General features: G+C 43.6%; 1 protein-coding gene across 5 annotated transcripts in view; it reads left to right on the top strand.

Moving 5' to 3' along the window:
- COMMD1 (copper metabolism domain containing 1) overlaps window positions 1–15,621 on the top strand; it is a 141,896-nt gene that overhangs the window by 62,049 nt on the left and 64,226 nt on the right. The window contains exon 3 of one of the 5 annotated variants that reach the window (XM_039913092.1): window positions 7,016–7,117. The exons of the other annotated variants lie outside the window; for them this stretch is intronic. Coding sequence (XP_039769026.1) covers window positions 7,016–7,042 — 27 coding nt within the window. The 3' untranslated portion in view covers window positions 7,043–7,117. Of the gene's footprint in view, window positions 1–7,015; window positions 7,118–15,621 lie in introns of those variants that run through there. 5 annotated transcript variants of the gene reach the window in all.

Here is a 15,621-nt window from a genome sequence, read left to right as displayed (position 1 = left end):
GTAAAGTAATCATCCACTGTGTGCGGGCAGCACTTCCCCTGAGACACTCAGGGCTTCCAGAGAAAAAAGATGCATTTCCCTCCTTGGAGGAAATCTTGACATCTCATTTCTCCCATAAGACCTTCCCTCGCTGAGTGAATTTGATTTATTATTTTTTTAATGGTAGTTAAATGCTTACAGTATTCCAAGTACAGTAGTAAACGCTGGGGTAGATTCATTCATTCAGTTGTATTTATTGAGCACTTACTAATAATAATAATGTTGGTATTTGTTAAGCGCTTACTATGTGCCGAGCACTGTTCTAAGCGCTGGGGTAGACATAGGGGAATCAGGTTGTCCCACGTGGGGCTCACAGTCTTAATCCCCATTTTACAGATGAGGGAACTGAGGCACAGAGAAGTTAAGTGACTTGCCCACAGTCACACAGCCGACAAGTGGCAGAGCTGGGGTTCGAACTCATGAGCCCTGACTCCAAAGCCCGTGCTCATTCCACTGAGCCACGCTGCTTCTCTTACTTCTTCTCTTCTCTTCTCTTCTACTATGTGCGAGCACTGTACTAAACACTTGGAATGTACAATTCAGTAACAGATAGATACAATCCCTGTCCAACAATGGGCTCACAGTCTAAAAGGGGGATACAGGCTAATCAGGTTGGACACAATGTCCCACAAGGGGTTTAAAGTCTTAATCTCCATTTTGCAGATGAAGTAACTGAGACACAGAGAAGTTAAGTGACCTGCCCAAGATCACAGCAGACATGTGGCGGAGCTGGGATTAGAACCCAGGTTCTTCTGACTCCCAGCCCTGTGCTCTATCCCCTGGGCAATGCTTTTTTTTTTTAAATGGAATTTATGTCAAGCTCACTATGGGCCTAACACAGTGCTAATCATAAAGATTAGTAGGAAATGAAAATGACTTCTTGTCCTTCTTCAATTCCTCCAGGACAAATCCATGCAATATTTTTATTCTTGGGTTATTGTCGTCTTGTGTTTTATTTACCCAGGAGAAATTGTAAACAGTTTGATATGTGTTTTGTTTTGTTTTAATCTCTTTTGTCCTTGGCTTACGTCCATGTCTATTTTAGATGTATCCTAGAGCAAGGGTGGCCACACCCTGACTCGCAAGCCGTATGCGGCCCTAATTCCCATGTTGCGGCCTGTGGTTTATTATTATTCTTATTTATTTCAGTGTTGCAGCCGTAGGCTGCTGTATGCCGCTGTTCCAGCCCTTCCGGTGGCAAAGCCCCTGTCTACGTGGGCCTCCGGCCCCACCCCTAGCCCCCGACTTGGCTGTCTCTTGCTGGAAATACCTGCTAACTACCCCCTGGTGGTGGTGAGGATGATGATGGTATTTGTTAAGCGCTTACTATGTGTCAGGCACTGTACTAAGCGCTGGGGTGGATACAAGCAAATCGAGTTAGACGCAGTCCCTGTCCCACGTGGACCTCACAGTCTCAATCCCCACTTTTCAGATGAGGTAACCGAGGCCCAGAGAAGTGAAGTGACTTGCCCAAGGTCACACAGCAGACAAGCAGCAGAGCTGGGATTAGAACCCGTGACCTTCTGACTCCCAGGCCCATGCGCTATACACTATGCCATGCTGCTTCTGGCCTGGTCGCCATTCTGGCTGAAGGAATTTTTTTTCTCTGAATCTTTTGGCCATATTATGGTTTTGAGTTGTGGCTCTCTGGTTAATGAGGCATGGCCATCCCTGCCCTAGAGGGCAAGGAGTCTGTTTGAATTCAAGTTGCTCAATATGGCATGGGAGCACTTAATAAATCACCATCCATGTTTTTTAAATACCCACTATTATTACAGGGGTGACTTGGATCTAGCAAGTTTGCATAAAGTGAAATCAGAGACATGTTATCAGGGCTTGCGAGTCATGTGGTGCCTGTCTAACTGGAAATCTAAAATGAGATTATGATGCCATGTAGGAAAACCCAATTGCGTATTTGTTATCGTTGTTTTCAGGAGGGCTGAGGTGGCATAAGTGTGTAGTCTCATGTTTTGGTCTGCTAACTCAGCAAGCCATTCCAGAATGTCTTACACTATCTCATTTTCTTAACATCAAAGAAATACAGCTAAGTCATGCTTATACCAAAGTCATGTAGGTAAGCCAGGAAACAAGGCAGGGATTGCAGTTGTTATCTAAGGAGATGGGGAGGGTAAGAGGGTGGGAGGGGACAAAAGGTAAGATTATTAAGGAATGAAAATAAGGCAGGAGTTGTCACCTTCTTTAGATCACCAATATAGGTGTTGGCTGCTGCTGGTGTCCTATTTTCATTTCCTCTTCATGGGTGTTTTAGAGTAATGTATTTTGTTTTTGATGTTTGTGATGGGACATGATGCTGTTTCTATTGCAAAACCTACTTTAAAATCCACCGCGTGCTAGAGACCTGCTCAGGATCAGAAAAATCTTCTTATCTGATGACTCATCTGGGCCAACCCATAAATATCAACAGAGTAGACTTTTGAGGCCAGTGTGGGTGCTGCATAAAGGACTCTAGCAAGGTTTAGTACAGTGCTCTGCACACAGTAATCACTCAGTAAATTAAAGTGATTTACTGTGCCCAGCACTGAGCTAATCATAAAGATTAGTAGAGAATGAAAATGACTTCCTGTCCATCTCCAATTCCTCCAGCACAAATCCATACAATACAGCTATTCTTTGATTCGTTTAGTTCAGTGCACTTTAGTGGACTGTACCCACGCTTGACATAAACCCGGATCCTGATCCCATCCAGTCCCTGGGTGGAGGTCAAGTATGGCTATGCAGGTCTCCATCACCTGCTACTGAGCAGAAGCCTCATCATAGTGAGAAGAAGCAATGCACTTTTGTAATATATGGCTTTGTGATTATCTTGGGCACTCTGGAGTCTTATAAACTGTCATTGTATTAAAGTTGAAGTTGGATTTAGTATCAATAATGACAGCTAACTCACAGACAACTTCTATATGTAATATATGAGTTGACTGTTAGTATACTTTGGTTTCAGTACTTTAGTATTCAGGATTAAAATTGGGATGGGTGGTGATTTTTAAGGGGTTTATCAAGGACTTTTAATTGGTCTGTACTCCTCTGCCTAATTAGTTTCTTTGTGTTATCCCTTATTTAGCAAAGGCAGTGTTGAGGCTTTCATTGTCGGATGGGAGATACCAAGTGAATTGGGGGCTGTGTCCTGCCAGTTTCAAAATTAGTAGCTAAGTAGTAAGAATGAATAATTTTAATGTTCTTTTCTGGAATCTGCTGCATGCCTTTTCTTCATTCTTAGGTCAGTGGGGATAGTGTTCTGATATTCCTAAACATTCATCTCCTCGGTGAGAGATCAAGTGGGATGACTTGTTTCTCTTCAAATGGAGAAATGAAGAAGTGGGAAAGGTTTGCCAGATCTCTCTCTCTCTCTTTCTCCATCCAAAGATGGTTTTCTAGTGGGGTGGTCTTAGGCATCTGAGAAGTACTGGGGTGGTTTCAAAAGATCCTTTAAAAGTGTTAGAGGGTCCATCAGTGCTGCCAACCATCCATAAATTCTCACTAGTGTGCCCTCTGTAGCCTGTCACCAAAGGAGTAAATTCACTGGCAGTCTGTAAAAATGAGCTAAAATTGCTTATCAGTAAATACTATGGCGATGGTGGGCTTCAGTGTGCCACACGTTCAGAGGTTGCTGGGGGTCAGCTGTGGCGGGTCCAGCTGCTTCCTGTGCTTTTTGGTGGGTGCAACTGCCGGAAATTTACAGAAATTCCTGGGAACCCAGATGATCACAACGCCTCATGGCTGTTGATCTTCAGAGCTACCTAGAGTTAATTCCAAGGCCCATTGTAACCCACTGGGTGCTGCAGACCAAGTGACTGGAGTCTTTGATGCCTACTTTACTCTGAACTCTGGAGTAATTAGCTGTAGTTTGAGTTTGACTGCTGCTGCTGCTCAGCAAAGGGAACTGTTCCCAGAGTTCGGTAATACGCTTAAGAGCCACACTCCTCGCAGTCTGTGCAGATCACTCGTGCTGGCCTCTTCCCTTTCTCTCCTACCTCAACAAGGTTTCAACAGGGAAAGTTATGGGTGCTGAGGTCCTAGCTCATGGCAGCGGGACAGGAGAGACCAGTCCTGTTAGACTCAGCAGTTCCTTCCACCCACCCTATCTATTCTCTAAATAGTGAATGCCTTCTGATTAGCATCAGTGCGGTGAGTCGTAGGGCATCAAATGCTGCACAAATGAGTCAGCAACCGGTGGTGCAGTAGTGGCCAACATTACAGGATGGCAACGATGATAATGGTGGTTTGGTCCATCACCCTGGCCCAGCCGACTCCTTTCCCCACCCCTCCTCTTTCTCCCTCTCTCTCTCCCTTCCCCCCCGACCCCTTCTCTTTGCCTCCATTCCTTTCCTCCCTCTTCTTTTGTCTCATCTTTTCCTCTCTTGCTTTTCCTCTCCCTCCTTTCTCTTTCTTTCTCCCTCTTCTCCCCTCTCTTTCTCTATCACCCTCCCTCCCTGACTAATCTTCTCTCCCTCCTTTGCCCTTTCTCTCTTCTCCCTCTTTGCCTCCTGTTTCCTGGCCATGACTCCTGGCCATGTTTCAGGCCCAACCCCCATTCTAACCTAGGACCTCAAAAGAAACTCACCTTTCCCATTCAATATTTTTATTTTCCCAAAGAGATACATTTGACCCTGAATAGATTTCAGTCCATCATATTTACTGAAATCATGTTTATTCTGGGCAGAGAGCTGTACTAAGGCCCTTGGGCAAATACAAGCAAAAGCTGCAGACAGGAAAATAAATTACGGATGGTGAAGCCCAACTGAATTGGGAAGAAATTTTCATAAATGCTTTGGGGGTAGCATTTCAAACTGCAGTGAAGCTTTTGGAGAAGGAATGCTTTGAGTAGGCTGAGGCTCTTCAGTACTGAGCTGTGTTTGCTGGGAAATAATTGGATCTCTGGCTTTTTTTTCCCTCCTTTGATTTTCTCCCTTTGACTCATGTTTTCCCTTTACTGTATGTCTCTGCTTTCTTTCTCAGTCCTGTATACTCCTACTGTGTCCTCTCCATTTTCTTTGTCCAATCTATTATTTCATTATCAATTAGTATTCACTAATGCGCTCGGTGCTTTCAGTGGGAGGTAGGCAGATAGAGCAGCGGCTCAGGAGTCTAGAGATCTGTCTTTTTTATTTTTGGCTCTGCCATTGCCTTACTTCGTGAATTTGCAAGTCATTTCTTGCAGTGCTCTTACTTTCTTAGTCAGCCAGTGGGAATAGCATGGCAAACCACCTCATCTCAAAGAGAGTTTGAGAATGTACATGATAATGCCCCAAGACACCAAGTTCTCTCTAGAAAGGCATTGCTGAAATATCAGGCAGTCTCATCGATCATTCTAAAAGAGTGGAGCAACTCAGTTACTGCTAATGGCCACTGTGGCTTCCCTAACCACAGGAAGACATGGCAAAAGCAAAACACAATTTGGCACTCACTGACAACCAAACCTAAGCGTCCTTAAGTCACATTTCCTCCAAGAGGCCTTCCCCCGATTTAGCCCTCTCTACCCCTAGCTCGCTCTCCCTTCTGCATCATCTATGCACTTGGATCTCTGGCCGTTGGGCGCTTGATATTTGCCCCATCCCCAATCCCACAGCACTCATACACACATGTTTAAATTGTTTACTATAAATTACTCTTTTTTTCATTCTAATGTCTGTCTCTCCCCCTCAAGACTATGCGCATGTTCTGGGCAGGGAATGTGTCTGCTAATTCTGTTGTATCGTTCTCTCCCAAGCGCTTAGTACACAGCTCTGCACATAGTAAGTGCTCGATAAATATGATTGGATGAATAAAGGAATAAATACCATTAATTGACTGATTGAGTCGATCCCTAGTATCACCTCCAGATACAGCCACCTGCTTCTAGAACCAGATCCATTGCAAGGGAATTTTTCATCACGTTGGCTAAGAAAAAAAACCTACAAGAATTCTCTGCAGCTGGATAAGGCAAGATTCATTTCACAAAGAATATGTGTAAATGAATTTATTCTTAATCCAGTTCCTAATCAGAAAAGACCACCGCTGTTTTAGAAAAATTGGGAGAACGAGGGCTCTTGACTGTTGCTATCCAATAAGAAGGCAAGAGGTTGTTTTCTTATAAGGTAGAATTGATTTTTTTAGTCTCAATTTTAATAGCATGTATTGTTGACCTTTGAGGGGGCAGCTTTCCTAGAGGGTGTAAACTTATCCGTGTTTTGAGGTAAGTGCTAATAATTATAATTATGGGATTTGTTAACCACTTACTATGTGCCAAGCGCTATGCTAAGTTTTGGGGTAGATAAAGCAGCATTTAGTACAGTGCTCTGCGCACAGTAAGCGCTCAATAAATACGATTGAATGAATAAAAGATAATCAGGTCAGAGTCCTTGTACCACATGGGGCTCACAGTCTAAGGGGAATCTCTATTTTACAAATGAGGAAACTGAAGCACAGAGAAGTTTAGTGTCTTACCCAAGGTCAGACAGCAGTCGTGTGGCAAAGCAGGGACTAGAACCCAAGTCCCTTGTCTCCTAGGCCCATGCTCTTTCCACTAAGCCACCTTTTTGGTTAGTGCTGTACTAAGAGCCTGAGGGTCAGAGGACCAGGGTTCTAATCTCAGCCCTGTCGCTTGCATGCAGTGTACCTTAGACAAATTACTTAACTTTTCTGTGCTTCAGTTTCATCATCTGTAAAATGGGGATAAAACGCCCATGCTCCTTCCTAAGTAGATTGTGAGCCCAAATGGGATAAGATATGTGTCCAACCTGATTGTCTTGTGTCTACTTCAGTGCTTAGGACAATGCTTGGCACTTAGTAAGCGCTTAACAAATATCATTTATATTATATGCCCCCCTCCCCCCATTTATCCATTTAGCCTCAGCAGTGAATTGAATTTCGTGGTGATAAACACTGTTGTTGTAACACTAAATATTGCCAAATATTGAAGTTTTCCCCACCCTTCCTCTCTGTGCGTCTTCCCCACCCCAAACATTTGTGTGTTTTACAGCAATTGAATCACCCTGCCCTCTTGTGAGGAAGATGAATGATGGGGTGTAACACCCGTTCTGCACTTGAGAAGGTGACGGTCAAGAGAGATTAATTTGATCTCACCGTCACACTGAGGGCAAAGCTATGTAAGAACTTTAAGATAAGAATTTATACTCCCACCCTTCCCATCTGTTTACCCCTCACTACAGGAATCCCTCTTTATTTTGTTCACTTTCTTGATAACATTATTGCATTTTAATGCCAATTCTCACTTCATTTTAACCTCTGATTTTTCTGCCCTTGCAAAGTTTATCTTTCATACCATGTCCTCTTCTCCAGTTATTTTATTACACAAAGAATGGGTTCTTGGGAAAACCCACACTGTAGTACTCCCCTGTTCTGAGACTGTGTACTGCTCATAAGCAGTGTCTTAAATAACCCAGCATGCTGAGACAAAACAGGTCCATATTGTTGGGGAAAAAAGTTCTTTAGTTCCCTAATCCTTGTTCTGCCAAGCCAAGTATTGACAACATGTATTATAGGAATATAATTTACTTAAACTGACTTGAATAGTGAAATTAAAAGCCCATTTCAAACAGCTATCTCTTCTCTATTGACATTGAATTGATGGTAGCTCTTTAGTATGTTAGCACATGGTATGAGCTGCCCAGGCAGTGCATATAAAGGAAGGAGCTTTGTTTAAGTTTGTTTGTTAAGTGCTTACTATGTTCCAGAGTACTGTTCTAGTGCTGGGGTAGATACAGGGTAATCAGATTGCCCCCACATGGGGCTCACATTTTTAATCTCCATTTTTACAGATGAGGTAACTGAGGCCCAGAGAGGTTAAGTGACTTGCCCAAGGTCACACAGCAGACAAGGGGTGGAGTTAGGATTAGAAACCATGACCTCTGACTCCCAAGTACGTGCTCTTTCCACTAAGCCATGCTGCTTCTCAGCGTGAAGCTTAAGTGACTGAAACCATCCAGCTCAAACAGGAAAGCAAATTAATCGGGTCCCCTGCCTTCCCAAAGTATCAAGGGAAAAGAATCTAGTTTTTTCTTTTAATTTCAAACGATATAAGATGGGATCATTCGCCTGGGAGTCAGAGGACCTGGGTTCTAATCCCAGATCTGCCTCTGACTGTTGAGTGTCCTTGGGCAAGTAACTTAACTTCTCTGTGTCTTGGTTTCCTCATCTCTAAAACAGGGATTCAGCATTTCTTCTCCATACCAGGAGCAGTAGACTGTGAGCTTTGTGTGGGACAGTTGACTCTATCTGACCTGATTAATGTATATCTGAGCCAGAGCTTAGTGCTTGGCACATAGTAAGCACTTAACAAATACCCGTGTGTGGGTCTTTGGGGCAAGTTGACTGCTGCCCTTTTGCAAAAGTTTTACTTTTGAATGAAAATTCAGGCCAATGCACCCAGCACAAACATTGTTAACATCTGGGGCAAGTGAGTTGGGCAACCCATAGTTTTGGATACAGTGTCAGGAGCCGGGGAAGCAGAATTGGGAGGTAGCTGTGGAAGCTGAGGCACACAGAAGGCATTTAATAAATACTATTACTACTAGTCGCACAGAGATTTAGACACACCAAACAGATGGAAATTTCTTTGTTTTATAACGTGTCGAGAAACAGCATGGCCTAGGGGATAGAGCAAGGGTCTGGGAGTCGGAAGGACCTGAGTTCTAATCCCCACTCCACCACTTGTCTGCCCTGTGGCCTTGGGCCATCATTTCACTTCTCTGGGCCTCAGTTACCTCATCTGTAAAGTGGGTATTAAGACTGAGAGTCATGTGAGATGTAGGCTGCATACAAGCTGAGTAACCAGTTTCTACCCCAGCACTTAATACAGTGCCTGGCACATCATATGCACTTAACAAATACCATAAAAAATGTCCAGGTAAAGAAGTGGATAGTAAGGGAGAGTGATTGGTGAGTGATATATGTCGTACTGACTCTTAACTATATTACATTTCATATGGAAGGGCCAGATTTTTAAAGGGGAGATGCCCCTTTTTTACCTGTAGCTCTTTGGAGAATTTGTACCTACATATGTACATATCTTTATTTTATCTATAGTAATGTCTGTCTCTCCCTCTAGACTGTAAGCTTAATGTAGGCAGGGAATGTGTCTGTTTTATTGTTATACTGCACTCTTCCAAGCCCTTAGGGAGCCCAGGCCATGGCTCCCTTTGTAAAGATAGAGGTAGATCCAAATCCTCTAGTAACACAATGTGTCCATGTTTCAAGGGTACTCTTGGCATCTCATTAAAGCATGGAAAAAAGACATCTCTCTTGGAAAACTGGCCGGGTTCTTAGCTCCAGCTCCCTATGCCCCAGAGACCCATGACATACCAGATGAGTAATGCAAAACTGGTAAACTATTGACCACTCCACTTGCCTCTGAACAAAAGTCAGAGCCAAGGCTGCGGCTTCAGGGTTGGCAAGAACCTTCCAAGAAAGCCACTGCTGCTGTGAAGTAAATGCCAGCATTTCCCAGAGATGGACAGTGCTTGCTACTCTTGGTCTGCCTTGTGTGTCTTGCCTTCTGATCCTGGATGTCCCCTTTGGCAAAGGTTTGGGATGGGGGCATAGAGAATTTTAGGCTTTGCACACAATCCTGTTGTCCCCTCCCTTGCTGTCAATAACTGTTGTCTTGCTTCTAGACTGTGAGCCCATTGTTGGGTATGGATTGTCTCTATCTGTTGCCGAATTGTACTTTCCGAGCAATTGAATCAATGAATGGAGCTGCCTTCAGCCTATCACAGGGTTTAGAGGGGCAACTCCAGTGGTCATAATTTTCCTCTTATTAAGAGAGAGAGAGAGAGAGAAAGAGAAGGAGAAAGAGTTTTATATTCAGATCACACAGGACAGGAAAGCAAAGAGATTTGCCTGAAGCTCAGTTTTGCTTTTTGCTGAAACCTGAGGCATTCTGGCTAAGGTCCAGGTTGGTAACAAAATCTGAAACCAGGATGTCTTTCACCAGCTTCAGTTGAGACTTGTGTGTAGTGCAGCATTGTCCTTCTGGTTTTCCCATGGGGACTTGACACAGCCATATTTCATGGCTCAGTAGACTTGCAACGACCTAGGAGTTCAAAGAATCTAATTTCAGTTTTGCCATCAACAGGTTTTGTGGCCTGGAACTAGTAATTTAATCCCATCAGGTCCTAGTTTTCCTATCCGTAAATGGGGATAAAGTTTATTAATCTACCCCACAGGGTTATTTTGTAATTAAAGAAAACTCCACCATATACAAAGTTGCAACTGCTGCTGTTTGTGTTTATTAGACTAGCCAAAGAGTAAAATTTGTACATTCCAAGCACTTAGTACAGTGCTCTGCACATAGTAAGCCCTGAATAAATACTATTGAATATTGAATAAAACTCAATAGAGGCAGAAAACAGTTCTGGTTGTCCGTGGTTTACTGTGTACAGGCCTATGGTTTGTGGCTTTCCTTTCCTGTATGGGTATGTATGGTTCAGAAGGAGCCATTCATTTTCAGAGGGCTGTATGCACAATTCTGCCCAGGGAAGCCACATTATATAAAGTTGCACTTCAGCAAGATCTGGAACCTTCTTTGGCTTGTCCTACTTGCCTGAACCTCATATACCTGCCACCATCCATGCTGTGCACATGTCTGAGGAGGAGGAGGAGGATTGAATGCATTGCAGAGAATCTAGCTCTTGTGTCCATGCGCAGATTCAGCCTCTAGACTCTAACTTTGGCCTTTTTTTGACCACTGGATAAGTATGGGTCACAGCAGCAGTGATGGGATTTTTTTGGCAGATTTAAGTCTTGCTGCCATAAATAATAATTGTGGTGTTCATTAAGCGCTTACTTCTTCCAAAGATCATCAGATCCCGCATGGGGCTCATAGTCCTAAGTAAGGAGGGAGAACAGGTATTTGTACCCCCATTTTGCAGGATGAGGGAACTGAGGCCACAGAGAAGTTAAATGACTTGGCCGCAGTCACACAGCAGACGGGAAGCAGAGATGGGATTAGAACCCAGGTCTTCCTGACTCCCAGTCCCATCTCTTTCCACTAGGCCACACTGCTTCCCATAAATAGTTGGTAGTAGTAGTATATATTAAGCACCTACTATGTACAGAGCATTGTGCTAAGCTCTGGGAAAAAAGTAAATAATGGGGATCAGACACAGAACTCTGTCTCTTGAGGGGCTTACAATCTATGAATATATCTTCTAGACTGTAAACTCTTTGTGGGCAGGGAATATGTCTACCGACTCTGTTACACTGTGCTCTCCCAAACGCTTAATATGGTGTTGTGCATACAGCAAGTCTTCAATAAATATGATTAATTGATTGATCATAACCATTTCCCTGAAGATCTATACCTTGGCCTGGAGTTTGATACGATATTGAGATCTGTGGCCTTCCCAAAGGACATGTATTTCTTGAGCTGATATTCCACTTTGCCAGTGCATCTTAGACAGTACCCACAGCAGAGGTAGCAGAATTCTGTGGCAGCTAGCTGCTGGGCATCGCCAGTGCTAATTTTTTGACTACCAGCGAATCAGTCCATCAATGCTATTTATGTCTCTATTCCTCAACTGTACTTTCCAAGCGCTTAGTACAGTGCTCTGCACACAACACTCAGTAAATACAGTTGAATGAATTGAGTGTTTACTGTGTGCAGAACATTGTGCTAAGCACCTGGGAGAGTACAATACAACAGAATTAGCAGATAAATTCCCTGCCCATAAAGAGCGTATCTTTTGTATAGGTTATTACATGATCTGGGGCTCCTTCAAGATGATCATCAGTCTGTCACCCTATAGTGACTCTGCAAAAACATTCTTAATCTGATTCTTATGTTCTTGGGCAGTGGGCTTCCAGAGTACAGACAGAGGGATAGATTAACTCCAGGATGACCGTTTTGAAAATTATGGACAGCCCTCTCAGCTTCCTTTTAGCGAGGAAGAATTTTTCAAGGCACTGGAAAAGTACTCTGCTTCTAGCTTCCAGCTACATAAAACAAGAAATAGAACCAGGCCTATTACACAACCTTATTTTATTCCATTAATAATAGGGAAAACATCAGGTAAAATACCATGGCTCTTGTTCAGTTGGCCACGTTATCCCCTCGTAGTGTTAATATAGAAATAATCTTTGCGGAGTGAAACTGAGTAGCTAGCTGCCGGAAGCTGATCTGGCTGAGAGTATCATATGCACTTGCCAAGTGGGGAAAAAACAAAGCCATGATTATTTCCCAGCTTTTGCATAAAGCATTTATATTTTCACAAAACCAAACTGGAATAATGCGGAAACCTGCATTTAAGGAAATCCAGAGGACAAGGGCATTTGTTTCAACTCCTCCATTGTTTTGCTCTCTTGAGCATTGTTTGTTCTCCCTCCTGCACTAACACTGGATGGGGTAGACGGACAGAAATGCAGCCAGAGTTCCCACTGTGGGCCCAGTGCAGAGGAACGTGCTTTACCTTCCTGGGTTGGAGCAGTTCAAATGGCACGGGGAAATCCCAGGAGCCTGGTTTGTACGGCGTGGAAACTGGATCACTGAAACCTGTTTGGTAGGCTCGTCAGTTTTCACAACATCTCCCTGTGACAGGAACAGGCCAATTTGCCTTGCTGGATGCCAGTCATGACAACTGTTGCCTCCAGCGGTCTGCTAGTGAGACGGCCGTCCAGTTTGGGAGGACTTTCATGAAGAGGAGAAGCAGGGTGGCCTAATACATAGGGCATGGGGCTGTCTGCTGTGTGACCTTGGCCAAGTCACTTATCTTCTCTGTGCTCCATCTGTAAAATGGGGTTTAAGACTCATCTGTAAAATGGGTGTTAAGACTGTGAGCCCCCTGTGGGACAGGACTGTGTCCAATCTGATTAGCTTTATCTGCCCCAGCACTTAGTACAGTGCTTGGCACATAATAAGCACTAAACAAATACCATTGGGAAAAAAAAAGAGGAGCTGTCTTGTGCAAGGAAGCATAATCTAAGTCATCCTGAGAGACCATGGAAATGCTTCCTGCTGCCTATCCCCTCCCTGAAATCTCTCCAGTGTGGATCTTCTTTTTTTTAATAAAATAAATGGCAGAAGGAGGGTTAGAAATGGTGTGAGTTATTTTTCATTTGTCCTGCAACCTCTTACCAAAATGCTGAGAAGAGTTTCATTTTTAGTTCTATCTTTTGCCTCAAGGGCAGTGTGTAGAATATCTGGGCCACTTAATTTCCAGTCAAACCCCTTGAGAATAGGCTGGGTCGGGACAAGTGTGGCCCCGGGTTCCCCTGTGGAGATCTGTTCCTGTTGAGCAGCAAAGCTGAGGGGTCTGAACTGATCCTGTGTCAACCCTAGTCCCTGAAGAGGTTGAATCGGTTCCTGGGGCCCCTTCGGGGTTCAGGATCCTGATCAATGAGATTGGGGATGAGGTCTGGATCTCAGGGTTCTGGAGGGTCACCAGATTTGAGCCGTTCTCTCTAAGGTTTTTTGCACTGGGGAATGATCCCCTCTCTGGTCCACCCTCCCAGCACTGATGCCAGTGGAGATAATCCCACGGGATCAGATCAGCTTTCAAAACCCAAGCAGCTGCTGCACCTGACAGCATTCAACTCTGAGGGCTAGAATAATCAGAATGTCAAGCATCTGACATTCGGTTGGTTTCCCAGGTATGAAGCACACTAGTTAATTAACCCTAAGCAGAGCTTTTCCACCTTTGAAGCAAGATTTGAGAATTAGCACCAATGTTTGTGGGTACTAATGGAGATTTCACTCATACTTTCATGCTCATTCTCTTCTCCTCATATCTGTACATTTTTAAAATTCTCTTTTGCAAATTATGTCTTATTCTCCCACTCACTCTCATTTTTGCATGTTCTCTCTATTCTTGGTGTCTTTTGAATCAGTTTACTCTCTTCCTCTTTCTCTATATCCCTTTCTCTCTCTATCTCCTATCCTGTAAAAAAAAAATCTAGAGAGAAGCAGCATGTTCTATTGGAAAGAGCAGAGGCCTGGGAGTCAGTTGACTTGGGTTCTACTCCTAACTGTCCCAAAATGTCATATTATGAAATGTCCCAAAATATTTGGGCAAGTCACTAAACTTATCTTTGCCTTAGCTTTCTCAACTGTAAAATGGAGATTAAATACCTGTTCTCCCTCCTACTTAGCCTGTGAACCCCATGAGGGACTGGAACTGTGTCCAACCTAATTCAGTTGTATCTACCCCAGCACATAGAACTGTGTTTGACATATAGTAAGCACTTAACAAATACCATTAAAAAAACCCAGTTACTTTAAGATTTGATGGGAGAGTTGGGAAAGTGGGAAAAACATACACTATAGAAGAGCCGAGTGTAATCAATCGATAATATTTATTGAATGCCACTTTGTAAAGAGCATTGTATTAAACACTGGGGGGTACAGTAGAGTAGTAGACTCAAGGCATCAATCAGTGGTATTTACTGAGCGCTTACTCTGTGCAGAGCACCATACTAAGCACTTGGGAAAGTACAGTACAACATGTTTACATGCTAGCAGGGGAGACAGGCACTAAGTGAGTTATAGATAAGAAGTAGAAGAAAATAAAAATTGTAAACATGCTCCTGGAGGTGTGCCTGCCAAACTGCTGCGATGACAGTAGGTCGAGGTTGAATAAAGTGGGGAGATTAAAAATTAAATGAGCAACACCTGAAGGAAGCTCATTGTGGGCAGAAAATCTGTTCATTGTTATATCATACTCTCCCAAGTGCTTAGTACAGTGCTCCACACACAGTAAGCGCTCAATAAATTATAACTGAATGAATGAAGTTATTTGGGAAGGACTTTGAAGATGAGGAAAACAGTAGTCAATAAAGAGTATTTATTGAGCTCATACTATGTGTAGGGCACTGTACTGAGCACTTGCGAGAGTACAATACGAGTGGTAGGCACAATCCGAATCCAATAAGGGTTTCCAATGTAGAGGGAGAGACAGGTGTTAAATTACACTGAGGGGAAAAGGGAGAGTGAAGGGATATGTACACAAGTGCTTTGGTGCTGGGTGTGGGGTGTCCGATGGGAAGGAGGAAGGATTTCCAGTTGAGAGGATGTTAGTGCACTGAGAAGGGATGGACTTTTAAACCTTTTGATTCTAATGGTTCCCTCTAGCTAGTTTAACAGTAGAAGAATCCAGTAATCTTATTTGGCAGGAAATGTATCATTTTAATGGCACTGCCTAACTGGGTGCTTAGTCAAGTGGAAAATACACGTAGTTGCCTCTTTCCCTCTGCTCTGCACTTCCCAAAGACTCAAGCTGATAACTTTAAGGGTATTTTCATATATCTAATGGAACACTCTTTGGGAAACGAACCCACAACGTGGGGTGCGGGGGGAGAGAAAGAGAGTGGCGGGGGAGGAGAGAGTGCACATCTCATTCTGTAACTGATGATCTGAAATTATTAGCCTGGAGGAAAACGAGATGTAACTCACAGTGGAAATCGTGAACCAGATCTGTGCTGCACTTTTTTTGGCGGGGGGGGGGGGGGGGGGGGGGGAATAATCCTTGTGCTTTAATATTAAATCTCTGTGGTTAATTTCCAGTTTCTGGCCTTTCTGGTACCTTCATTTCCCACTGTCCTCAGGATGGCCAGCAAATAATGCCTCCCAAATGG

This window comes from Ornithorhynchus anatinus, chromosome 9 (assembly GCF_004115215.2).
Source record: "Ornithorhynchus anatinus isolate Pmale09 chromosome 9, mOrnAna1.pri.v4, whole genome shotgun sequence".
Taxonomy (NCBI): Eukaryota; Metazoa; Chordata; class Mammalia; order Monotremata; family Ornithorhynchidae; genus Ornithorhynchus; species Ornithorhynchus anatinus.
This window is presented reverse-complemented; position numbering and strand designations above follow the sequence as displayed.